General features: G+C 36.5%; 1 protein-coding gene across 15 annotated transcripts; it reads left to right on the forward strand.

Moving 5' to 3' along the window:
* Positions 1 to 511: 511 nt before the first annotated feature.
* On the forward strand, positions 512 to 22,218 carry LOC131166359 (B3 domain-containing protein Os04g0386900-like). 15 transcript variants are annotated; one of them, XR_009139797.1, is made up of 7 exons: positions 569 to 847; positions 945 to 1,031; positions 19,268 to 19,362; positions 20,376 to 20,409; positions 20,503 to 20,561; positions 20,872 to 21,644; positions 21,754 to 22,218. XR_009139797.1 is itself a non-coding variant. In XM_058124838.1 (5 exons), the coding sequence occupies exons 3-5, from the start codon at positions 20,376 to 20,378 to the stop codon at positions 21,178 to 21,180; spliced, it is 402 nt and encodes a 133-aa protein (XP_057980821.1). In that variant the 5' UTR covers positions 569 to 1,031; positions 19,268 to 19,362; the 3' UTR covers positions 21,181 to 21,425. The 15 variants fall into 15 exon arrangements, 4 of the variants coding, with proteins under 4 accessions (XP_057980821.1, XP_057980819.1, XP_057980822.1 ...); XR_009139800.1 differs by having other exon boundaries at positions 19,268 to 19,329; XR_009139799.1 differs by having other exon boundaries at positions 517 to 847; positions 20,376 to 20,561.
* The last annotated feature ends 1,891 nt before the right edge of the window (positions 22,219 to 24,109 follow it).

The following is a 24,109-nucleotide window of genomic DNA, read 5'->3' on the forward strand; positions in this document are numbered from 1 at the left end:
TATTTAAGATAAGAGATATAGTTAACACATAAATATAGTTTGACAAAAAAAAAACTAAAATTATATAGATAACAAATGTTAAAAGAAAAAAAAAAATATTCTTACCTTCAAATAATACTAATGAAACTTAAAAGATTCTATTATACTATTAGAGACTTGATCGTACTGATAACATGTTATAAATGAAATAAAGAGAGAATTATAGAAAAATTAAAATAAAGAAATTTGGAACTATAAAAATTCATCAGTCTAATTCTTTGAGAACTAAATATTGCTAATTATCTTTTTTTATATTCATTTTGATTGTAAAACATGTCCTTATATAGGTAAAAATTATATTGACATTTTAAAGATTAATTTCATAATGAACTATTATATGAGCATATCAAAAGTTATAACATATTCTCAAGATAATCATTTTGATTTCAAATTTTAAAGTTAATTTCTACGGTACAACACCTAAATATAAATTGAAAATATAAATTGATAAAAAGAGGGGAAGTTTCCAGACAAGGAGTGAAGGCATAAAACCGCGAGTCTTTATATTTGCTGCCATCGGGCGGCCCACCCTTCTTCAATGACTTGGAGTCGGATTTGTGTCGAGCTTTGAAAATATTTGGATCTACCATAAATGTGAAAATGGGCTGTCTTATTTGGCAATGAAACTTATCATGAAGGAAAGGGTTGAGGAGTGGCAGTTGATGACGAGCTCTCCTTCATTCCCTGCATGCGCGCCCTCGAAGAAGCAAGAGGAGGAGTCAAGCATCTAACGCTGGCAGTAATCTGTCTTTCTGCTCGTCTGTGTATCTCCCACGCTTTCGAGAAAAATACCCCAATTTTCTTCCTGGTTATCCGCACTCTTCTTTCTTCTTCTTCTTCTTCTTCTTCTTTTAATTCGTTAAAATTTGAAAGAGAACCTTAATTTCTTCAAACTTCATGCACAGCCTTGGCTCTAGTTTCTCTGAACAGAAAGCCAGTCGAACACTGAACTGAAGTCTGAAATCTTGAATTAAGATCAGAAATAGAGTGAGGTAATCTGATTTTTATACATAAAATTTAAGTTCCTCTTGTGACAGGAACGCTAAATGATCACATAGGTTCTTTAGTGATTAAATTGAAGAATTTTGTTTATTATGTTTTACGTGCGTATGTATCTTCTGTTTGAATGTTTCAGAGAAGTTTCATCTGATGATTTTCCCGTCAAATGTTCAATTACTGTATGATAATGTTCTTGCAGTCTTGCAGACTTGCTACTAGTTTATTAAAATAATAATAATAATTATATGATGATGTTCTATTTTGTTTTCCTGAAAGATTTATGTTAAAGCTATTTTGATGCAATGACAGGATTGTTACTGGAGCTGTGACTAAACGTTTTTTCAACTCCTGAAAACTCTGTTCACACTCCACAGTCCACTCAAATATGCTATTCTTCCTCGTAAGCTGCGTCAGAGGAGCTAACAGTTTGGAAAAGCCCTCGACAAACCGAAGATAATACCTGCCAGATCCAAGAAACTCCGAACCTCCTACACATTCCTCGATCTCGCCCAGTCAACTACCGCCTCTATCTCTCTAGGGTCCACTGATATTCCTTCCTTGGACACTACATGCCCTAGAAATGCAATCTGTTTTAGCCAGAACTCTCATTTCTTCAGTTTAGCAAATAGCTTCTTCTCTCTGAGTACTTGTAGTACTAGCCTCAAGTGAATTTCATGCTCTACAGAACTCCTAAAATGAATTAGGATGTCATCTATGAATACTACGACGAACTGGTGTAAATATTCGTGAAACACCCTATTCATCAGATCCATAAATGCTGCAGGTGCATTTGTCAAACCGAATGGCATAACTAAGAATTCATAATGGCCATACTGGGTTCGGAAAGTTGTTTTCGGTACATCCTCCAATTTCACCTTCAGCTAGTGATACTCGGATCGTAGATCGATCTTAGAGAAGATCTGTGTGCCCTGTAGTCAAAGAGATCATCAATTATGGGTAACGGGTATTTATTCTTTATTGTCACCTTGTTAATCTCTCTGTAGTCGATGCACATCCTCATCGATCCATCATTCTTCTTTTCAAACAATACCGGTGCTCTCCAGGGTGAAACACTCGGTCGGATGTATCCCTTATCTAGTAGCTTCTGTAGCTGCTCCTTCAATTCCCTCACTTCTGCTTGAGCCATACGATATAGAGCTTTCAATATTGGCGCCGTCCCTGGAATCAACTCTATAGCAAACTCCAACTTGTGATCTGGAGGTAATCCCGGCAAGCCCTCTGGAAATACATCTGGGAACTCGCTTAGTGCGGGAATCTCCTCCAACTTAAGTTCTTTTTTCGGCGTTTCTTTCACACACGTCAGGTACCCTTGACATCCCTTTAGAAGTAATCTCCTAGCCTGAATAGATGAAAGGATACATGGTGCAGAACGCACGCACAATCCTACGAACTTGAATTCCTACTCCCCGGGAGGCCTGAATACTACCTCTCTCCTGTGGCAATCGATACTGGCATAACTGGCTGATAGCCAATCTATTTCTAGAATGATATCGAAGTCACGCATATCAAACATAATTAAACTGATTGGTAATACTCTCTACTGGGAAATCCCGAATCACCTTACTACATACGACTATTAATCCTGAAGAAAATTGTTTAGAATCTTAGTACCCTACATATCTGCTACAACTATAATACTATAAGACTCATTTCAATGAATTAACATTCCTACTATCGACATAATTTGCTAACTTGATTCTCTCATTCTAGCTCAAGTTCCGCCCCTCCACTTGGAAACAAAACCGTCGATGGATTGCCGTGATTTTTTGAAACCGTCGTCTGATCCAGAAGAACACAAAAGTCCATCAATGGATTTCTGTCTCCAAGCCTACGAAGCAAAACTCGAAAGTCTTATCCTCATCCTACACTTTGGTAAAGTCATCCATCTTAGTCTGCAGAAACTAACAACCTAGGCTCTGAGCATTTCCATAACCAGGCAATGTGAATCTCATCACACTTTCGGTTGTTTAAGGCTCTGATACCATCTGTAACGCCCCGACCCTCTAGGTGGGCTCGGAGTGCTACTATACATACATAATATGCATATCTCTGATACCATACATTTACAGCTCACCCAATTAAGGGAGAATCGGGTGTTCCATACTGATCTGCATAACCATACATAGCGGAAAAACATAAACATCTATTACAAACTTACCAGAGTTTCTAACTGTTTCCTCTATACATCCATACATTCTAAAAACATAATTTGTTATTACAATCCCCAAAAGGGTAACTTGGCCAAAGCCCAGTACATATACAGGAACTTACTTGAACTATCAAAACACTATACCCTAGAATCCCTCTAGCAGTCTAGGACCGGTTTCCTGCAGGACCTGCAATAATATTTGTATATTGGGGTGAGACACTTCTCAGTAAGGTAGATTATATTACATCAGCGTGTGACTACATGAGTTTATTCTAGTAGAAAACAGTTATATATTTAAATCATTTTCAATCCTATACTATAGGAGATATATATACAATTCCTGTAAAAGATAGTTCGGCTCATTACAAGCGAGAGTTCCCGAGGTTAGGGTAAGGTACAGGCCCATACACTGTATAACCTCTCTGCTCGTTAGTTGTGACTTTGCCCATTTTAGTTTCTAAATTATGTATATGCATATTGAACCTATCCCAGCTTTGAAACATCAAACTACGCCATTTACTTGCCCCATGGCACGGGTTGTGTGTTAATAATGCTCTAATCTAGACCTGATTCTCACAAGCTAGTCACGCTACATGTTCTCTCCAGTCCGATTTGGCCATCACCACCCTGGCCCTTAAGTCGACCAGTGGCCCTTCATACCAATTGACTATCTCGATACCCACACCAAAGAAACTGTCATGTGGTTGCACTGTACCTCATATTCTAGCAACGGTACAGCGCTTACTGATAATAACGAGCTTTTTTGAGGCTCTCTGATAATAAGCTTATCTAAAGCTTTATTAGTAACAAGCTTTCTAAGGCGGTTCCAATATCATATATACAATTTATAATAAAAGCATATTAACCTATTTCATTCCATACATCATCTAAGCAATTCCAATATTTTTCCAAACTCATTCATACATTCTTTCATACATTCGTTCTATGGTATAAACCGGCACACGTACTCTCAGTTTAACCCTTGCATACACAGTGCTCGGTATCTAACCGACATCTCTTTTCTGTATTTCCTGATAATCATTTGGAACTCCAGTTCCCATATTTCATAAACATGCTTTTCATTTCAATACATTCCTATTTTATATCATATGTCACACTCACTTGGTTAAGTATACAATACATAGTAAAATGGTTCGTAAAATATCATTTAAACTGCAAACAAGGGTTTCAAGCATCTCCTACTTTAAGTTTGATGCAAAAAAGGAGTTTTGTGAAGTTTGGAGATCATACGCCAAAACCCTAGTTTTTACCAAAACTGTATAATCGTAAAAACGACCATTTTACCCTGTAGAATTTTCCAAATGAATAGTCATAACGTACATATAAACATATGCTATTGTTCTACCAGTTTAGTTTTCTAAAATAACTGAGGTAAACAAATCCCCTTATCTATTTCCTGAAAAATGAACCCGAAACAGATGAAAACCCGAAACCCTAGCTTTTTGAACCGGCCGAACAACGAGATCCTACGAGCTGGGAGAAGGGAGAGAGAACCGAGGAGCACTAGTGGAGAGTTCCCGCGGCTAGAGAGAGAGAAAATTTAAATCTCAAATTTTAGAGAGAGAGTTGAGAGTTATATATAAAAAAATACATAACTTAGCTCTTAAGTAACTTAAAATATCTCCTCCAAGATATTTATATAAATATCTAAAAATATTTCCTCCGAGATATTTATTTATATAAATATCTAAAAATATCACCTTCAAGATATTTATTATTATATTTATTTATTTATTTATTTATTGTTCGAGTTACTACAGGCTTGGTCATTGGTCTTTTTATTTCTTGGTTAGGAACTCTTGGAGTGTAGAGGTGAAGGGTTGGGAAGTTTTTAGGTTTATGAAAAACTTAAAGAGGCTTAAAAAGGTGTTGAAGAAGTGGAATGTGGAAGTTTATGGGGATACAGAGGGCCAAAAAGTCTAGTATTTTTGGAGAGAGTGATTTGTTGGATGGGGAAGAAGAAGAAGGGAGTTTGATGGAGTGCGAATGCTAAGAGGGTCACACTGAAAAAAAGTTGGAGGAAGTGATCTTTAGGGAAGTAAGGTGTTGGAGGCAAAATATGAAGTTTAAATGGGTTGGCGAGGGTGATTGCAATTATTTTTTCACCAGTTCACTAACGGTATGAGAAGGATTTATTTATTTTTTGTTTTTTTTTTTTGGGGGGGGGGTGAGTATGATTATCTCTAATTCCTAGAAAATGTAGCCACCTGATTAATAGGATGATGAGTTTAGATTGATCGAGGGGTTTAACTGAGCCCAATTTCTAGTGCCTAGGTGATTTGGTTGGAGAGGCCCTTTGAGGATAGTGAATTGATGGCAGTGGTGTTTCGAATGGAGTGGGATAAGGCTCTGGGTCTTGACGATTTTAATATGACTTCTTTCTAGATTGTTGGGATGTCATTCATGATGGCTTAATGAAGATTTTTGTTGAGTTTTATTATAATGGGATTGTGGGCAAAAGCATTAATTATACTTTCATTACTTTGGTGCCCTAGAAGAGTTGGCAGATTAAGGTTGCAGATTTTCAGTCTACTCGTCATGCTACTAGGGTTTATAAGATTATTGCTAAAGTTCGTGCGGATAGGCTGAGTTTGTGACTGAAGACCTTAAGATCAAAGTGCTTTTGTGGTGGGTAGGTCAATTGTTAATGCTATTTTAGTGGAAAATGAGGTTGTGCAGGATGCGAGTAGGAGGAAAAAGACGAGGATTTTGTTCGAAATAGATCTTGAAGAGGCTGATGATCGAGTTAGTTGGAATTCCCTTGATAAGGTTATGGCTAGAAAAAGGATTTGAGGAAAGATGGGAGGGAGTTGATGAGGTGATGTTTGTCTAATGCTTGTTTTCAATAATTACCAATGGTTAAATTAAGTATTGGTTTAGAGCGAGGAGGGGGTGCTAGACAAGGGCCACATTTTCCTTGTCTGTTTGTTCTTGTGGTTGATACTTTGAGCTGGCTAACAAATAGGGTGGTGGATAGAGGTTCTGTGAGGGGGTTAGTACCTAGGAGTGGGATAAGGGAGTAGTGGTGTCTTATCTTTAGTTTTCTGATGACACAACTTTTTTACTTAGATGAAAATAAATTTGATGAGTGGGATAGTTGGTATTGGTTTGAGTGATTCTAGATCTTTGGTTTTGCCTCTTTAGCTAGTTGTTGTATTTTAGAGTGGCTTTTGACTTATTTTAGGGGCTCCTTTTGGGAGTAATCCTAGGTGTGTTGGGTTTTGGGCTCTTGTGGTGGGGAAGGTGTCTAAGTAGCTTGGTGGGTGGAGGGGGGTTCTGTTTTCTCTAGCTGGTCGTATGACACTCATTTAGGATACTCTTTAGCATCCTTGTTTATATCTGATCCACTTTTAGATCCTTGCAGGTATTCCTAGGAGAGTTGAGAGTGTCATGGGAGATTTCGTTTGGTCTAGGGGTTGGGGAGTAGAAGGATCCTTTGGTTAGTTGGAAGGTGGCGTGTAGGCTTTGGGTTTGGGGGGGCCCCCCGCCGGGGGGGGGGGGGGGGGGGGGGCGTTGGGTATTGGTAATTTGCTGTCTAAAAAATTTCTCTTTTGGTTAAATGGTTATCGTGATTTCCTTTTAAAGAGAAGTCCTTTGAGCACAAGGTTATTAGAGGCAAATGTGGCATACACAGAATTGGGTGGGGTGCAGAGGGGGTAAGGTGCTCCTGAGAGTACTTAGAGGTGTATTTCACAATTTTACTCTCTTTTTATCCCATTTATTAAATTTTCTGGGTCTGATGTTCGTTTTTGGGTGGGTGTTTCTGCTCTGTTCATTTCTGTTCCTTTGTCTTTATTGCCTATCATTATTGCACAATGGGGTATCTCCTCTTCCTATATGGAGTTGGATGAACTATCAGCCTTGTTGGGTTGCTTGAGAGGTTTCTGTCCTTCTAATAGGAAGAATACTTGGTTGTTGTATTCATCAGGCGAGTTTTCTTGTAAGACCTTTTTTCTTCAATCATTTGATTAAGATAAATGTGCCATTTGAGCTTTATGGTTGTATTTGGAAGGCTAAAATTCCCTTGATTAAAGCTTTTATTTGCTTGGTTGTTCTTAATAGAGTTTGACGCCAACAATCTGTTGCAGAGTAGGAGGCTTTCTATGGCTATCTTTGGATGTGTGCTTTCTTTATGTTGATAGTTAAGAATCAGTTTCTCATCTCGTTCTGCACTGTACTTTTTCTTGGAGGGTTGGAATAAGGTTTTTGGTATGCTGGGGAAGAGTTGGGTGTTTCCTTGGTGGAGGATTTGTTGGCTACTTCTTCTAGGGGGTTTTGGTAGGACTGTAGGAGTGGAGGTAGTTTGGAGTTGTGGAAGTTTGGGATTTTTTCTATTTTACAGGGCATTTGGTTGGAGAGGAATTTTGTGTCTTTACGAGGAAAAAGTTGTCAGCATATTTGCTTTGGGATAAAATTCAGTATTTGGCTTTGTTTTGGGCTTTTGCAGATGGGTGACTTAAGAGGGTGTGTTTTTTGGATTTACATTGTGATTGGAAGGCTGTGTTACTTCTATTGGAATTTTTTTTTCTTAGGAGGACTTTTTATGCTTCTCTTTTATGTGCACTCTTTCTTATTTGATAATATTTCTTCCTTTTTCTATTAAAAAAACTACAAAACAACCCCAAAATTGCTAAATTCATCAAGCAACTCAAATTGCCCAAATCAAATAAGATCCCTAATTTCCTAAGCCTACACCTAAATTAGGAGTGCCTAATGTGTGGCTTAAGCAGATCACTAAAACTGCTGCAATGAGCACCAAGTTTTTATAATCTTAAAATTTGTTATTGCACATGTTCCTTTATTATTTGTGTGCTCACAGAGTAGCTGAACTACCTGCTGTAGACTCCAATCCAACTAGTCTCTTTGTGTAAGAGGCAGAGCCCTGTTGTTTCCAGTGTGGGCAACTGCTTCCCCTCAGTCTTGAGAAATCTTGCAGGTATTATATAATTGGCTTATAAATTTTTAGAGTTTCCCTCACTCAAAGCAAGAAAGTGGCGGTCGAGCTTCAACGTTAGAATATGTGGTAGCTCAAGAATTTTAAACAATCAGAAAGGAGGTTAGGGGAAGGGAAGAAAGCTGTGAGCCCTTTCTAGTTTGAGCTCCTCTCTTTGTTTTCTGCTACCCAGCAAATTCCCGACCTCATTCAATGCCTCATACTCACAGCTCTTCTCTTCATTTATCTTCATTAACATCATTGAGAGAAAGAGGGTGAGGGGGAGTGAAAAAAAAAAAGTGAAAATGTAGAAGAGGAGAAAGAAAGCTTGCAATGCTGGCGTAATCTGTTCTTCACGTCTCTGTCTTCCATACTACCAATAAAATCCCTAATTTGCTTCGAGGTAATCTGTCCTTTTTCTCTCTATTCTTATTTTTCTTTTAATTTGTTTGAAACATTAGAAGGCGCCCTATTTTTTGTAAATTTCATGGATAGCCATGAATTTAGATTGAAAGCCTATCGAACACTGAGCTAAAGTCTGAAGTTCTGAATTGAGATCAGAAATGGAGTGGGTAAGCTGGTTTTTTCATAAATTTTATTAAACAGTACTATATTGGTTATTAAGTTATATGTGTGTTTGTATGTGTGTATATATATATATGTGAGTGGAATTCAATACTTCTTGAATTCTTCTATTAATTATGTACATCCCAATCTTACATTATATAATACAATCAACTATTCTAAACAAGGAAATAATCCCCCTACAGAATAATATATAATCTTCTACATTTACCCACTTTCCTAATTTACTCATTATTCACAAAGATACTTGGGGATTTTAACACCCCCCCTCAAGTTGGATCATAGATATTAGTCATCTCCAACTTGCTAATGAGATCATCAAAGTTCTGTCATGCCAACCCTTTAGTAAAGATATCTGCAGTTTGTTCCTTGGTAGGTACATAAGTTATACAGATAGTTCCTTCTTCAACTTTCTCTTTGATAAAATGTCGGTCTACTTCCACATGTTTAGTCCTGTCATGTTGAACTGGATTGAGAGAGATACTGATGGCTTTTTTGTTGTCACAATAGAGTTTGATGGGAAATTTCACCGGAACCTGTAGTTCTTCCAAGAGTTTTTGTAACCATAGTCCTTCACATATTCCTTGAGCAACTGCCCTGAACTCATCTTTGGCACTACTATGAGCCACTACATTTTGTTTTTTGCTTCTCTAAGTTACCAGATTTTCCTAGAAGAATGTGCAATAACCGGTGGTGGACCTTCTATTTTCCATTGATCCTGCCCAATCTGCATCTGTAAAGATCTCTATTTCCTTGCTTTCACATTTCTTGAAGAAGAGTCCTTTGCCCGGGGAGAGCCCTTGAGATATTGAAGGATCTTGTACACAACATCTAAATGAGCTTCTTTTGGTGAATGCATGTGTTGGCTTACCACACTTACCACAAATGCAATATCTGGTCTGGTATGCATGGTTCGAAATCGTGGTCGCGGGTAATGTCGCGTAACGGTCGTGGGTGTCGCAGGTTGCGAGAGATGCGGGTGTTACATAACGGGAAGCCGGCGTAATGGCCGTGAATTTTTTTCACGCATGCACAACCATGCCAAAATCGAAAAATAAGCATGAAATCCATTAATACATGATTTTTAATGAATTTTGAAGGCTTTCATTCAACCTACAAATGCTTTTTAATAGACATTATGATTTTTATATTTATTTTAGTGCGCTGTTTACAAAAAAAACATATTTTTTTTATAGTTTACATTACTTTAATGAGTAAAAAGATATAGAAATGTAATTAAAATGAAGAATCAATTAATTAAAGTCATAAAGTTACTAAAAATGAATCAATAGACTCAATACTCAATATACACATTACACATACATGAATTTAAAAAATGATTAATATCAAATATCAATAAATAGTTGAAAATACATGAATACAATATTACAAATTTATAACATAACACATGTCACCACCAAAAAGAATGATGTGGAGGGTCTTCATAATTTGCATCTGTATCTTGAGATTAGGATTGGAAATTATCTCCCCATCCTTGTGGAGATACATAGTTGAATAAACTCAAGTTTGCGTCATTTTGTTGTTGCTCTTGAAAATGTACTGGTGGTGAAAATCTAATAGGGGGTGCATAATCTCCTCTTTGACCATATCCTGAATAATGTTCATAAGTTGGGGCTGGGGCTGACTCTGGGTAGTGTGTAGAAGAAGATTCACTAGATCCTGAGATTCCTGATCTACTAGGATAAAAACATGAGTCACGAGATGCATAATGTGGATATGCTGGATGAGATCCATATGATTGTGATGATGAACCATCTAAACCAAAGTCGCCAAAACTATCAACCACACCATATGAATCTTCAACAGAATCACTAGGGTCACCATGAGCGCTCTTTTTCCTAGGTTGTGAAGATTGGTTCCTTGGAGGAATACCCAAGTCATAATTTTTAGGTATGTCATGTAGTCCATAACGATCAGAAGGATGTATATCCCTTACAAATGATGTCCCTGTGTCATCCATAATTATATTTTACACGGCTGCCTCTACCACCACCACTACCACCCCCCCAACCCCAGCTCCAGCACCACTATTACCATCATCATCACTTGGTGGGCTCAAACCAAGATTGTCATCACTTTGTGTACGTTCAGGGCTTGAACTTGAATCATCATGCACGTTTATTGGTGGTTGATCACCTCCTTCTGTAGTGCCACCAACTTCTTAATTTAACCAATTTGAATTGTCCTGACCGTCGAGTAGTGGTGTCTCTCTCTCCTCTAATCATTGACTTAAAGGATCATCTTCTTTGAAAATGTAGTCCAAATTGATAGGATTGAAACCCTCTTCAATTTCTCGTTGGCTTCTTCTCATTGTACATCTTAACTTTAACCTTATGTTGTAATGTACGAAAATAAGTTTTTGTAATCTCATGTACTTTAATCTATTTCTTGTTTTTGTGTGGATGAGGCTAAAGGTGCTCCAATTACGCTTACAGTTCAAAGTTGATGTGGTTTGGCTAAGAACTTTGATTGCCATTCTTTGGAGCTCAGGAGCACACAAGCCATAATGAATCCACCATTTAGCTGCATGAATAATTAAAAAGAGTTTTATGTTAGTATAGCGTATATTTCAAAAGTCAAATTTGAACATAAAGAGAGAAAATAAAGTCATTCATCCATTATTTAGCTATATAGCCTATATTTACCAGGATTTGTTTGTTTCACTGCCCTTTGAGCCAACGGGGTTCCAAAAGTCTCCTGCCTATCTCGATATAGCAACAACTAAAAAAGGATGATTGTGAAATATAATTAATTAATTAGATGTATTAATAATTATTCTTGAAAGTATAATAGAATACTAGAACAATTCATTATTCAATTGAATGGAACCAATACTTGATTAATAGCCCGAATTTGAGTATCTATATCGAGTACCAACTTGGTTATCACTTTTTTAACTGCATCTATGACTTCTCTAGAAACTTCAAAAGAGGGTGGGGCACCATAAAGAAATTGTGGGTTCAAAAAATATCCTACAATTAAATTTAGAAACATATTAATCAATAGTTTTGTAATGCAACTATGCATAATTTAAAAGTTAAAATAATAAGAAATTGTATTTGATTTACACTTACTAGCAGCGTGCAAATCTTGGTGCAACTGAAAACTCCACCGGTTGTCAATAATTTTTCAATAGTCTTTGTAAAACTAGCAATCTTTTTGAATGGCTAACTTCGCCATATCAATTGCTTCGTATATGAAACCCATGGTTGGTTTTTCATCACCATCAACTAATTTAAGAACTTTCACTAAGGGTTCTTGTACTTTAATTATATCAGAGGCTTTTTGCCAAAACTCTTTGCCTAATATAATCTTCTTCAAATCATATGCTGGGCCTGATTTTGCCATCCCAAACCTTGAGTTTTTCCAAGCATCAGATTTAAAAATTTTCCTTAATGCTTGTTTATGCCTAACAATAGTCTCCAAAGCAATGAAGTTGGTGGCAAATCGAGTGATGGTAGGGCGAAGTAACTCTCTATTATTTGTGAATTTCTTCATGAAATTCACTGTCCATGTGTGGTTGTAAATAAAAGAGGTTATTGTTTTTGCATCTTCTAAGACCTTCTTCACGTTACTTTTCTTATTAATATCTTCAAGAATAAGGTCTTTACAATGAGCTGCACATGTTGTCTAATAGAGATTGAGTCTCTTCTACATTAATAATTTTCCTCCTGCCTTCATTGCAGTTTCATTATCAGTTACTACTTGGACAACATTCTCCTTTCCAATTTCTTCAACTACCTTGTCCATTAATTTGAAATGGAATTATAAATTCAATAATTACTATTATTTAATTAAAAACATGCAAATTCATAATACTATTTGCATATACAATTAAAATTAGAAAATTACCTGAAATAATATTCAACTGTTCTGCTTGGCACGTCAGAGGCATCAACTGATTTATGAAATACGGTGCCTCTATCGCAATAAACTAAAAAGTTTGTAATGTGTTTTCTAGTTGGTCCTGACCAACCATCACACATAAGAGTTACACCTCTCTCCTTCCAAATTCTAGCAAAAGAAGCTATATAATTTTTCATTTCTTGATACTCTTGCTCCAAATAAATTTCAGATATCTTATAGGGTGATGGACCCTTCACCCCCTTTCCAACCTCTGTAGTAATGTCAAGCATAGATTACATAAATGGAGAGTCAGCTACATTTGCTGGAATCCAATTATAAATTAGGAATTTTCCAACTGCTTTTCCTAATTTACTTCTTAAACCTTTCAGTAGCTTAGTGTTGATTTTTGGTTGTTTTGCACTCTTGCTTCTTTCTAAAATAGGATCCATTGCCTTTAGTCTAGCTTCAGTTGCATCAGGATTGATCCATTGTCGTCCACTACCTCCACCTTCTCGCCCACTATAAGATCGAGCTCCCGTTCTATTGAAACCACTGTTAGCATCACTGCTAAAGCCACCGCCCTCTTCATAAATATTACTCCCTCTAGTTGTTCTTACTCGAAATCTTGGTCTTTCTTCCCATTGTTGCTGTGATCGTATGCTTTCTTGTTGAGCAAATCTCATACTTTCTTATTCCAAGTCTTCTTCATCGCTCATATTCTCAAAATCTCCTCTAATTTGGGCTTTTGCTTCTTTTTGGCCTTTTTTGTTTATCTCTTTTCTTCTCGGCATATTGTTGTAGATGTTTCATCATTTGTTCTCTTACTTGTGTGGTCACATTTGAGCATCCAACTACTTGGCCCTTTTTATGTGCCAAGTGTTGTTTCAAGCTTGTAATGCCCCCTTTACTTATCTTCTCACATAACTTACACATAATAACATGTCTATTACCGCCCACCGCAGTACCAAAATGCCATCCAATAACCTCACTAGGTAAATTCTCATTTCCTCTATCACGTGACATATTAATAGACTTAATTTGATGATCTCTATACAAAACATATAGAAAATACAAAGTTACAACTTTTCTAAAAAAATGATAGGTATAATATAATTGGTAATTTAGTAAATATTAAATAATAAGTACTAAATAGTCCTTCTAATTTTAAATATTTATTACGTAAAAATAAAATATAATATTTGATTAAAAATAATTAGTAATGTTTATTTAAAATATTTAAATAAACAAAATTATAAAATATTAGATATTTTATTACAAAAATATATTCCTTTATCTTTAAAAAGATATTTTCATTATTTTTTATAACTTGATTTTATTTTCATTTATAACTATAAGAAATTAACATTGTAATTTTAAAGGTGAAAAAGACTTTTACTCTACTTTCATATACATAACAGCATCACTAATAAAGATCCATACAATACAAATTGACTATTTAAATTTTTAAGCATTTTCTCAGTATATGGATTAAAATAAAATTTTTCTACAAATTCCAGTAGTAAAAATCAAAATTATTAATGTATTAACTATTAGGTTAAAATTTTATTTATTAAGTTATCAAATTTTACTTTATTTGATAACTAAAAACAAAAAATAGATCATGTAAAGATTTATTTTACCTAATTTTAAATTTAAGGTCAAAATGATGTTTTAAAACTTAAAAAATATTAATAAACAGGAAATATGTGATGGAACTAGATTTTCATTATTTCCTTTTAAAAAATATAAGACAATTAAAATATTTATAAATTAAGGAAATGTTATTTTACATTATTATTATTGATTTCTAATTTTTTACTCTATTAAAGTACTTTTTTTTTAATTCAATTTAACATACTAATTTACAACAAAATATAATTTAAAAAAAAGACATAATGAAAAGTTTAAGACTTAAGTGCATCGGGTGTTGAGTGTTGATTGATTTTTTAAAGCTTATCTTATACGCTCGAGATGAGCAGAGAGTCTGAGATCGAGAGAGAGGACTCAGAGGAGCCTCGAAGCCTCGAAGGAGTGAAGCACGAACGGCCGATGACTCCAAGCTCCGAAGTCGAAATTGAAGGGATGGCTGGTGGCGAGTGGCGACGACTGGCGGAGGGAGCTGCCGAAGGGCTATTGGCGACTCGTAGAGGTAGCGGAGTTGCTACAGACCTATCGCCGGTGACTCGCCAAACTACTGCAAGTTTGCAACTCCTGCAAGGCTACGAAGATGAGTAGATCTGCTCACTCTCAGGCTTCAAAGAAGTGAAGCCTTCTTATTTAACTTCGGCTAACAAAATTCAAGGTAAGTTTTTTACTTTGCAGTTTGCTCTTTGAATGTTAGACTTAGATAGTTAGATTGAATGGCAGATGGGTGGTTGGGAGAGGGGGAAAGCAGCGCTGCAGCAGAAAGCCTGCTTTAGGGATTCAGATTTCTGCAAGCTGTCGGCTATGTAACGGTACGTTACAAAGTGTAACGTTGGGTAACGGCCGTTACAGCTGTGAATTTTTTCCGAACCGCATTATTAGCTCGTATCGGTTTCGGAGCCTTCGATTTCCGTTACGTATCGGTCGTTACGCTACGTAACGGCCGTTATTTAAAACCATGCTGGTATGTGATAAGTAGATTAGCTTACCAACTAGTTTCAATTAGGAGATCAGTTATATACTTTTGCTGAGAGACACTAATACCCTTTTTCGTTTTAGCAACTTCCATGCCCAAGAAGTACCGCATTTGTCCCAAGTCTTTAACTTCAAATTCAGTGGCTAGAACTTTTTTCAATCTTTCCATCTCTACTGTATCATCCCCAGTTAAGATTATATCCTCGACATACACTATTAGAATTGTTCTCTTACCCTTTTCAGACTGTTGGAAGAACAGGGTATGATCTGATTGCCCTTGTTGATATCCTTGGTTCTTTATTACTTTTGCAAATCTGTTGAACAATGCTCTGGGAGATTGCTTGAGTCCATACAAGGACTTCTTGAGTTTACACTCTGTTTTCTTCACTTTTCTTACTGAAGCCTGGTGGTATTGTTATGTAGACTTTTTCTTCTAACTCGCCATTTAGAAATACATTCTTAATGTCAAGTTGTTGTAGTGGCCAATCTAAGTTGGCTGCCAAGGACAAGAAGACCCGAACTATAACCGGTGCAAATGTCTCCATATAGTCAATGCCATTAGTCTGTGTAAATCCTTTTGCAACGAGTCTGACTTTATATTGTTCAATTGTTCCATTAGATTTATATTTCACTGTGAAGACCCATTTATAACCAACTGGCTTCTTCCCTCTCGGCAAATTCATTACATCCCAAGTTCCACTTTTCTCCAGGGCCCACATTTCTTTCATGACAACCTCCCTCCATTTAGGTATTTCTAGAGCTTCCTGAATATTCTTTGGAATTCTCATCCTGTCAAGGTTAGAGGCAAAGACACGATATCCTGTAGACAAGCTTTTATAAGACATGTATTTAGACCAGGGATATTGAGTACATGACTTGGTTTGTTTTCTGACTGCAATAGGTAAATTGATGCCATCAGCTACAGGATTATCAAAAGAGAGCTCATGATTATCTATTATCAGATCGGGATTGGGCGTGGACTCATGGTTGTTCGGAGCCATCACCGGTTTCAACGCTTTTGGTGCCTTAGGTATGAGATTTTGTTCTTTGTGTTAGACTTTCTTGAGTAAACAAGTATGTTTGTGTTGTTTTGCTTTCCTGCATCTCCCTTTGAGGTTGAGTGCTCTTTTGTGTTTGACAGGTCAGGAAGTCATGCAATGGAAGGCTCAGTAGATGGGTCAGGGAATGAAGCAATGGGAGACTCAATAGATGGCACAGATTCAGTAGTAAAGAAGTCAAAGAACTGATCTTCACTCCATTTCTCCCCCTGAAGAGAGGTCTTTGGGAAATAAGGAGCGGTTTCAAAGAATGTGACATCAAGGCTAACAAACATCTTTTTTGAGACAGGGTCATAGCATTTGTAGCCTTTCTAGGTAGGGGAGTAACCAATGAAGACACATTTAACGGCACGAGGATCCAATTTATCCCGATGGTGAGCATGAACATGAACAAATGCAGTACAACCAAAGATTTTCAGCGGAAGACTGGAGGGGATTCAAGAGGTAGGAAAATGTTCCTGGAATTTCTGGAGAGGAGTGGCAAAGGAAAGCACTCGACTTGACATTCGATTAATGAGATGTGTAGCTGTTAAGATGACATCTCCCCAAAAATAATTTTTCATGTTTGTAGTGAACATCAGTGCCTGAGCTACTTCAAGTATATGTCTTTTTTTTCGTTCAACAACCCCATTTTGTTGAGGGGTATCCACACAAGAACTCTGATGAACAATCCCATTTTCTTGAAGATAAGTTCCTAGAATATCATTAAAATATTCTATACCATTATCAGCACGTAAAATTTGAATGTGAGTCTGGAATTGTGTTTGAATCATGTAATGAAAATTGACAAAAATGGAACGGACTTCAGTTTTGTCTTTCAACAAGTAAATCCAACAAAGATGAGTATGGTCATCAATAAAAGTAACAAACCATTTCGTATGGGTGCGATTAAGGGATCTTGAGGGTCCCCACAAATCACTGTGAATCATAGTAAATGGGCGGGATGGTTTGTATATAGATGATGGGAAAGAAGCACGACAATGTTTTGCAAGCTCACACACTTCATATTGAAACTTAGAAGACATTTTATTTGAACAGATAGACGGAAACAAACGTTTTAAATATTGAAAATTTGGGTGACCCATCTTGGAATGCCATAACAATAGTTCATTATCTCTAGAAATAGATGCAGAATCACAAATTGTAGTATTACATTGTTCACTCAAGCTTGCCTCCTCAAAGTAGTAGAGTCCCTCATACGCCTTAGCAGTGCTAATCGTCTTCCCCGATGATAGGTCCTGAAAAACACAATGAGATGAAACAAATTTAGTAGAGCAATTGGAGTCTTTTGTTAACTGGCTGACGGATAACAAGTTGCAAGATAACTTGGGAACATGTAGGACAAATTTTAAAGTTACAGAGTCAGATATGCGAATACTTCCTTTACCGGCAACTGGTGAGAGAGAGCCATCTGCAATTTTGACTCTCAGATTTCCAAAATATGGTGAATAGGATGAAAACAATTGATAAGAACCAGTCATATGATCAGATGCACCCGAGTCAATTATCCATGGTGATTTGTAACAGGATATAGTATTTAAGGCTGACAAATAATTACCTCAGTGAGCCAGAGAACCAGTGGAAGACTGACCCGATGTTTGAATTGAGGAAATCATTTTATACAGCTGATCCAACTGCTCAGGGCTGAATGCAAGACTTGGAGTGGTATTATTGGTTTTTTCGCCTTGTGATTTTTTAGTTGAACTGTCAGTGTTAGCTTGATATCCACGATTTTTCTGATATTGTCTTGGTTTCCAATCTGCAGGCTTTCCATGAATCTCCCAGTAGGTATCTTTTGAATGACCAGGCTTTCGACAGTGCTCGCACCATAATTTACCTTTTTGTGATTGTTGCCCAGATCCCGCGGGGCCTTTTGATATAAGGGTCGAGACGTCAAGCGCATTAGGATTTGCACTCAGATTTTGGACGGACAGGTCCGGCCCGATACGATCTCCTTGGGGCCTCAGCATCACTCGTCTCCTGCTCTCCTCCCTCCTTACCTTTGTGAATACTTCTCAGGTTGAAGGCAGAGGTCGCCGGCCGAGGATTCGTCCCCGCACGTCATTCAGACTTCGATTGAGGCAGGCCAAGAACTCGAAGACCCATTCGTTTTCGAGCCTTCTCCTATACCGCGTGCTGTCGCTGAAGCATGCCCATTCCTTTTCGATGCTCAAATCGAGCTCTTGCCAGAGATGGGTCATCTCCATGAAATACTTCGTGACCTCTCTATCACCTTGCCTTATTTGCCACAACCGGGTTTTGATTTCGAAGATTTGCGAATAACTCTCGACATCAGAGTAGGTTTCATGAACGGCGTCCCAGACATCCTTCACTGTAGGCAAGAAGAAGTATATTTTTCCAATCGCCGACGTCATCGAGTTGACGAGCCAAGCCGTTACCATGGAGTTTTCAGACCTCCATGTTTGCAAGGCGACAGCATCGGTAGGGTCTGGTCTCCTCCATTCGCCGGTAAGGTAATCCAGTTTCCCTTTTCCTTTAATTACCAATTTTATAGATTGAGCCCATTCATGGAAGTTTTTTCCGTTCAATTTCTCCACTGAGAGTGGAAGGGCTGTATTGTCCAGCCCATTCAAACCCCCAACAGATGTAGCCTCTGAATCCCCGTCGGGTTTTCGAGAAGAGGTTGACCCTCTGCTAGTGCTACTGGCCATCGTTAGCTAAGGTTGAGAAACCCTAGCTCTGATAGCATGTGAGCGGAATTCAGTACTTCTTGAATTCTTCTATTAATTATGTACATCCCAATCTTACATTATATATTACAATCAACTATTCTAAACAAGGAAAAAATCCCCCTACAGAATAATATATAATCTTCTACATTTACCCACTTTCCTAATTTACTCATTATTCACAAAGATACTTGGGATTTTAACAATATATTCCATTTGAATATTTCTGAAAAGTTTCAGATTTTTTTCCTATGAAATGTTGATTTACTATATGATGTTCTTGCAGTCTTGCAGAAATGTGTGATGATTGCTAAAGCTTGATACATTGTTGGCCCACAATCTAACAGCGTAAGCTTTTAGATAAAGTGGTAATTTGACAAGGTATTAGAGCTGGTTATCAAGAGGTTCTGGGTTTTAATCTTGTTGCTTGCATTTATTCTGTGTTGTTTAAAAATCATGTTCCATGTAATGGGTGTTATTTATCAATTGTTTATATCTGCACACACTATCAGGCTACACATGCAGGGGAGTGTTAAAGCTTGATATAAATTGTTGGCCCTCAACCTTACAGCTTAAGCTTTTAGGTATAGGTAAAGTGGTAATTAACAATGATGTTCATTCATTACATCATGATGTTATGTTCCTTTTTTTTTTAAAGATTATGTTCTTGCTGACTTGTTGCTGTTTTACTACAATTACAGGATTGCTATTGAAAAATTGTTGATGGTATTTTATTATAGGATTGTTGAAAATTTGAAAAAGTAGTATTGCTGTCGAACAGTGAAAATTTGTTGCTAAACTGTTGAAAAATTATTGCTGGTATTTTAAAATAGGAGATTGTTGTTGAATGATGAAAATTTGTTGTTGAAAAATTGCTACTGGTATTTTATGATAGAATTCTTTACTGAAATTTTTACGATATATTTGCTTGTTTTGTAATTTTTTGTAATGAAAAGATTTAATATTGTGTCTATCTATTTGTTTTTACTACAATATAATGGTTGAAATGATCTTATGGTAGCATGTGGTTGCACCACTGAGAAAAGGTCCTGGATCCACCTCTGTTTTGTGATACTGTCTTAATATGGTATTATGCATGGTAATACTATCCTTACTGTGTGGTTATAATGTGTTGTAATTGCCTATTTATGTATTTTGTACATACAAAAATTCATGTTAGTACTATCTTGTGGCTGTCTTATCTATCTGAGTATATAAATATTTATGTTCTGTTTAATATTCTTCTAGACATTTTGTAAGCGGCAATAATTGTCTGCAAATATATATATTTGGGAAAATCTCATTTCCTCCTTTCTTTCAAAATATTTTTGTTCTATTTTGATCATGCATATTTCCATCCAAGCTTTTTAGAGTAATTTATATGTAATTTGCAGATGAGTTGTTCAGCAGGTGATTCAAGCCATAAAGGTGAGAATTCTCAAAAGACGGACCTACAAGCACTTGCATTAAAGAAGCCTAAAATGACTGAATTTCAAGGTGATGAATTTTGGCCACTTTCAGGGAAGCTGCATTTTAGTGTCATTCTTGCAAGATCACACGTGAAGCCTGTGTATCAAATGGTAATCATTGCACTGGTTACTTGGTCACCATGGTAAACACACCCTCCTTTTAATAGAGAGAAGACCTTCCTAGTGCGAGGATAAGCCCATAAGGTGGCTGTATTTGACACATGTTCCTATTTTATTTTATTTTAACACATGTTCTTATTGGGATCTGCAGTTCTACAAATAACATGATCAACAACCAAACTACTTTTACTAGTCCCTTTGTGTTTGGGTGTACACTCTGCAATATTAATCTTTTTCTTCACTTGGGGTCTTACACCAACTGAACACCTTTTTTTTTTTTTTTTTCTCCCTTTTATGTTAGGTGGTGCCATCTAGAATGTACCCAATACTTCCCTCTTTTAATGTCCCTGTGGAACTCATCTATCGATCCAAAGTCTGGCAGATGATTTATATGGGAGGAAACCGGACGCACAAAAGGTTTGATTCCAAATGGAAAGTGTTTGTCAATGACAATAATCTAAGAGCTGGGGATGCATGTGTATTTGAAATAATGGAGTGCAGTGATACAAATATTAAGTTCAAAGTCCAAATTCTCAGGGGGGATATCCCATTTAATTTGGTAGAAAGAAAAAATGGTGAGAGTTTAGATTCTGCTGTAGTCATTGAATAGAGTTCCTTTGTATATAATAACTGTGATTGGGTTTTTCAAATTGCCTGTACAAATTTCGAGTAGGTAACTGGCTTGTGATATACAGTATACTCAAAAACTTGTTAGGAGTTTTACATGTAGTGCCGAGTGCATAGCTTCATCTGTACTAGTCCCTCTTTTTCCCCACTTTGCTGCTGTGTAAGCTTATGCTTTATATTTTTTGTTGACATCTCTCCTTTTGCTTTACTCTGCCAAGTTTTTGCATGTACCTACTAAATTCTGTTGCAGCATGACTGATTATGAGCCTAATCAAGCTTTCTGGCATGGTTCGAGCCTCACTTGTTATCTTATGAATTTTATAAGAATTTTGTTACTCATTTTGAGCTTGGTTTGTGTAAGTTCTTCACAAATGAGAAGAGTTCCTTGGTGGACAGAAATTGTGCCATTTGGTCAGACAGCTTGGCTGCTTAGAGTCGTAGATGGAGGTTGGATCACATGTATTGTCATATATATTGCAGCAGACTAGTACCCTTACAAATAAATTTGATGATAATTTTTGCCTGTTGTCTCTGTTTTGTGTCACTTTTGTCTTAGGGTTTCTGTCTTGGGCATTTGACTGTTCGAAGCTATGAGCAGTTTGCACATCTGATTTCCGCCACTGTGTGCTCTGCACAACTCTTGTACATCGTCCTTTTTAGGTGTTTTTGGGTGCACGTAGAAACAGAAGCAGTTTGCGTTGGAACCAGCAATGTAAATTGATCAGTGGGCCTTCCTCATCTGTAATTCCTTCTGGGATGGCTATGGCTCCTGGAAGGTAATTGTGTTTGCATTTTGTTACCTGTATGTTGCCTTTTCTGAAGTTGAGATGATTGCATTTGAATTGTTTCCCTTATGGAGGGGACTCAGCCTCAACAATTATTTACCCTTTGTTTGCAAGGGTGAATTTGTTTCATGGACTATCCCAATGTTCGTTACACTAGGACATAATGGATTGAGAGTGAAATGCAATAAGAAATTATATAGTTAATATATAAAATTATGAATCATCTTGGCTAATCCACTTATAATCCATCTTTGGTGTAGCTAAATTAAAGGGCGGGTGACGTGGGCTTAGACACCACTAACTAGTTCAAGCTAAGGTAGGTTAAAGGCATAAAATCCGAGGGAAAAAAAATTATCTAAGTCCTTGTCCTATCCCCTATATATTGTTAATTAAACATGATATAGACTAATTATTATAGTCAATCAAGTTCAATATTATATAATCTAATTTGTTCTTACACTCTGCAAAACAAAATTACATATACAAATCCAAGTTTAGTGCAATCAAAGTGTGAGAATGGATAAGCTTGCCAATATTTTTACCAATGTAACATATTTTTAAATAAATATTTTGTAAAATGGCAGCTGCATAAGTATTGACAAAATAATCTAGTTTGAAATTCAAGTTTTTGAAGTTTGATTTACTTCAAATCGAGGCTTGGCTTGACATAACTCTCACTTCTTCTTACTGCTTAGTCCATAATGCATATGTCCTATATCGCACATCTTCCGTCTCTCTGCATTATAATTATTGTTGGTTTCGATAAGCATCCAAAAGGGGGATTGAATTGTGTTGTTTAAACAATTTTAATTCTTGGCATAAATGAAGCCAATAAATAGCTAATCACACAAGTATCATCCAAACAAGAGATAACACATTCAATCACAGCACCTAAAACACAAATTAGTTTATACCTTATACACACCTACACTATCAAAGTTTTTCACTATGATGTTTTTACATGAGAGAATAACTATCATCAAGACAACCGTCCCATGAGCTATCTCCCTTCACTTTCGAAAGACATCCTCCTTAAGTCTTTAAGCCTCTTAGGCTCCAAGACTTCAAGTCCTTTGCACTCTCAAGGCTATATCCAGGTTCACTTTTCGAGACAATTGTCCCACTCAAACCAACAAGCTTACCCTCATGACAAAATTGTCAAAGTTTTGTGCAATTGCACTTTAGACTTCAGCCACTTTGGGATTTTGCTCAATGCAAAAGAAGATCAACAAACTCTTATCTCACTTCTTAATTATAGATTTCACTTGAAGATTTACTTGTTCTCTTAGCATATTATTAGATATAACAGTAAGTACATATTGGTTCGAATACAAAACTCGTCAAAGTTTTGTGCAATCGCACTTTAGACTTCAGCCACTTTGGGATTTCACCCAATGCAAAAGAAGATCAACAAACTCTTAGCTCACTTCTTAATTTCAGATTTCTCTTGAAGAGTTAAGAGTTCTCTTAGCCTATTATTAGATATAACAATAAGTACATGTTGGATTCGAATATAAAATAGAAGTTATAATTTTACAAGATGTATTTTCAATCAAGTCTTTAGCTTGGATGAACTATTTTATGTATAGAATCCTTTGATAGTATAGTTTGTTCAAACCAAAGCAGATGGACCTCCAACGACTACTAATTTGGCATTAATGAACAACGATTGCTTTGTCTGTTTCCAACGATACAACCCTGGCAGTATTAGCTTATTAATCCATAAATAGGATTAGTAGTTTTCGTAGGAAATTTGAACAAATTCAAATTCTAATTTAGCATAGATCCTGTGCATTTGTATTTCCCATATCTTCAATATTATCTTGACAAATAGGCAAGAGGTTAAGGTTTAAAATGTAGCGAACTATCCCAATAACCTTGCATTTGCAAGTGTGTCTTATATTGTTTCCGTAACTGCATCTATATGTACATTTGTCTCTGAGTTTGTATTTGTAGCTGTGATTGCATTTGTATTAGCATGTGCATATTTGTCAATTACTACATCTATTATTGCATAAACTGTAACGACCCAAAAATTTCTATCCATTTTTATTTATTTATTTACTCATTATCTGTCATGCTATAAAACATAATCTCTAATACCTTGTAAATAAACATCTATCATCA

This window comes from Malania oleifera, chromosome 10, assembly GCF_029873635.1.
Source record: "Malania oleifera isolate guangnan ecotype guangnan chromosome 10, ASM2987363v1, whole genome shotgun sequence".
Lineage (NCBI taxonomy): Eukaryota > Viridiplantae > Streptophyta > Magnoliopsida > Santalales > Ximeniaceae > Malania > Malania oleifera.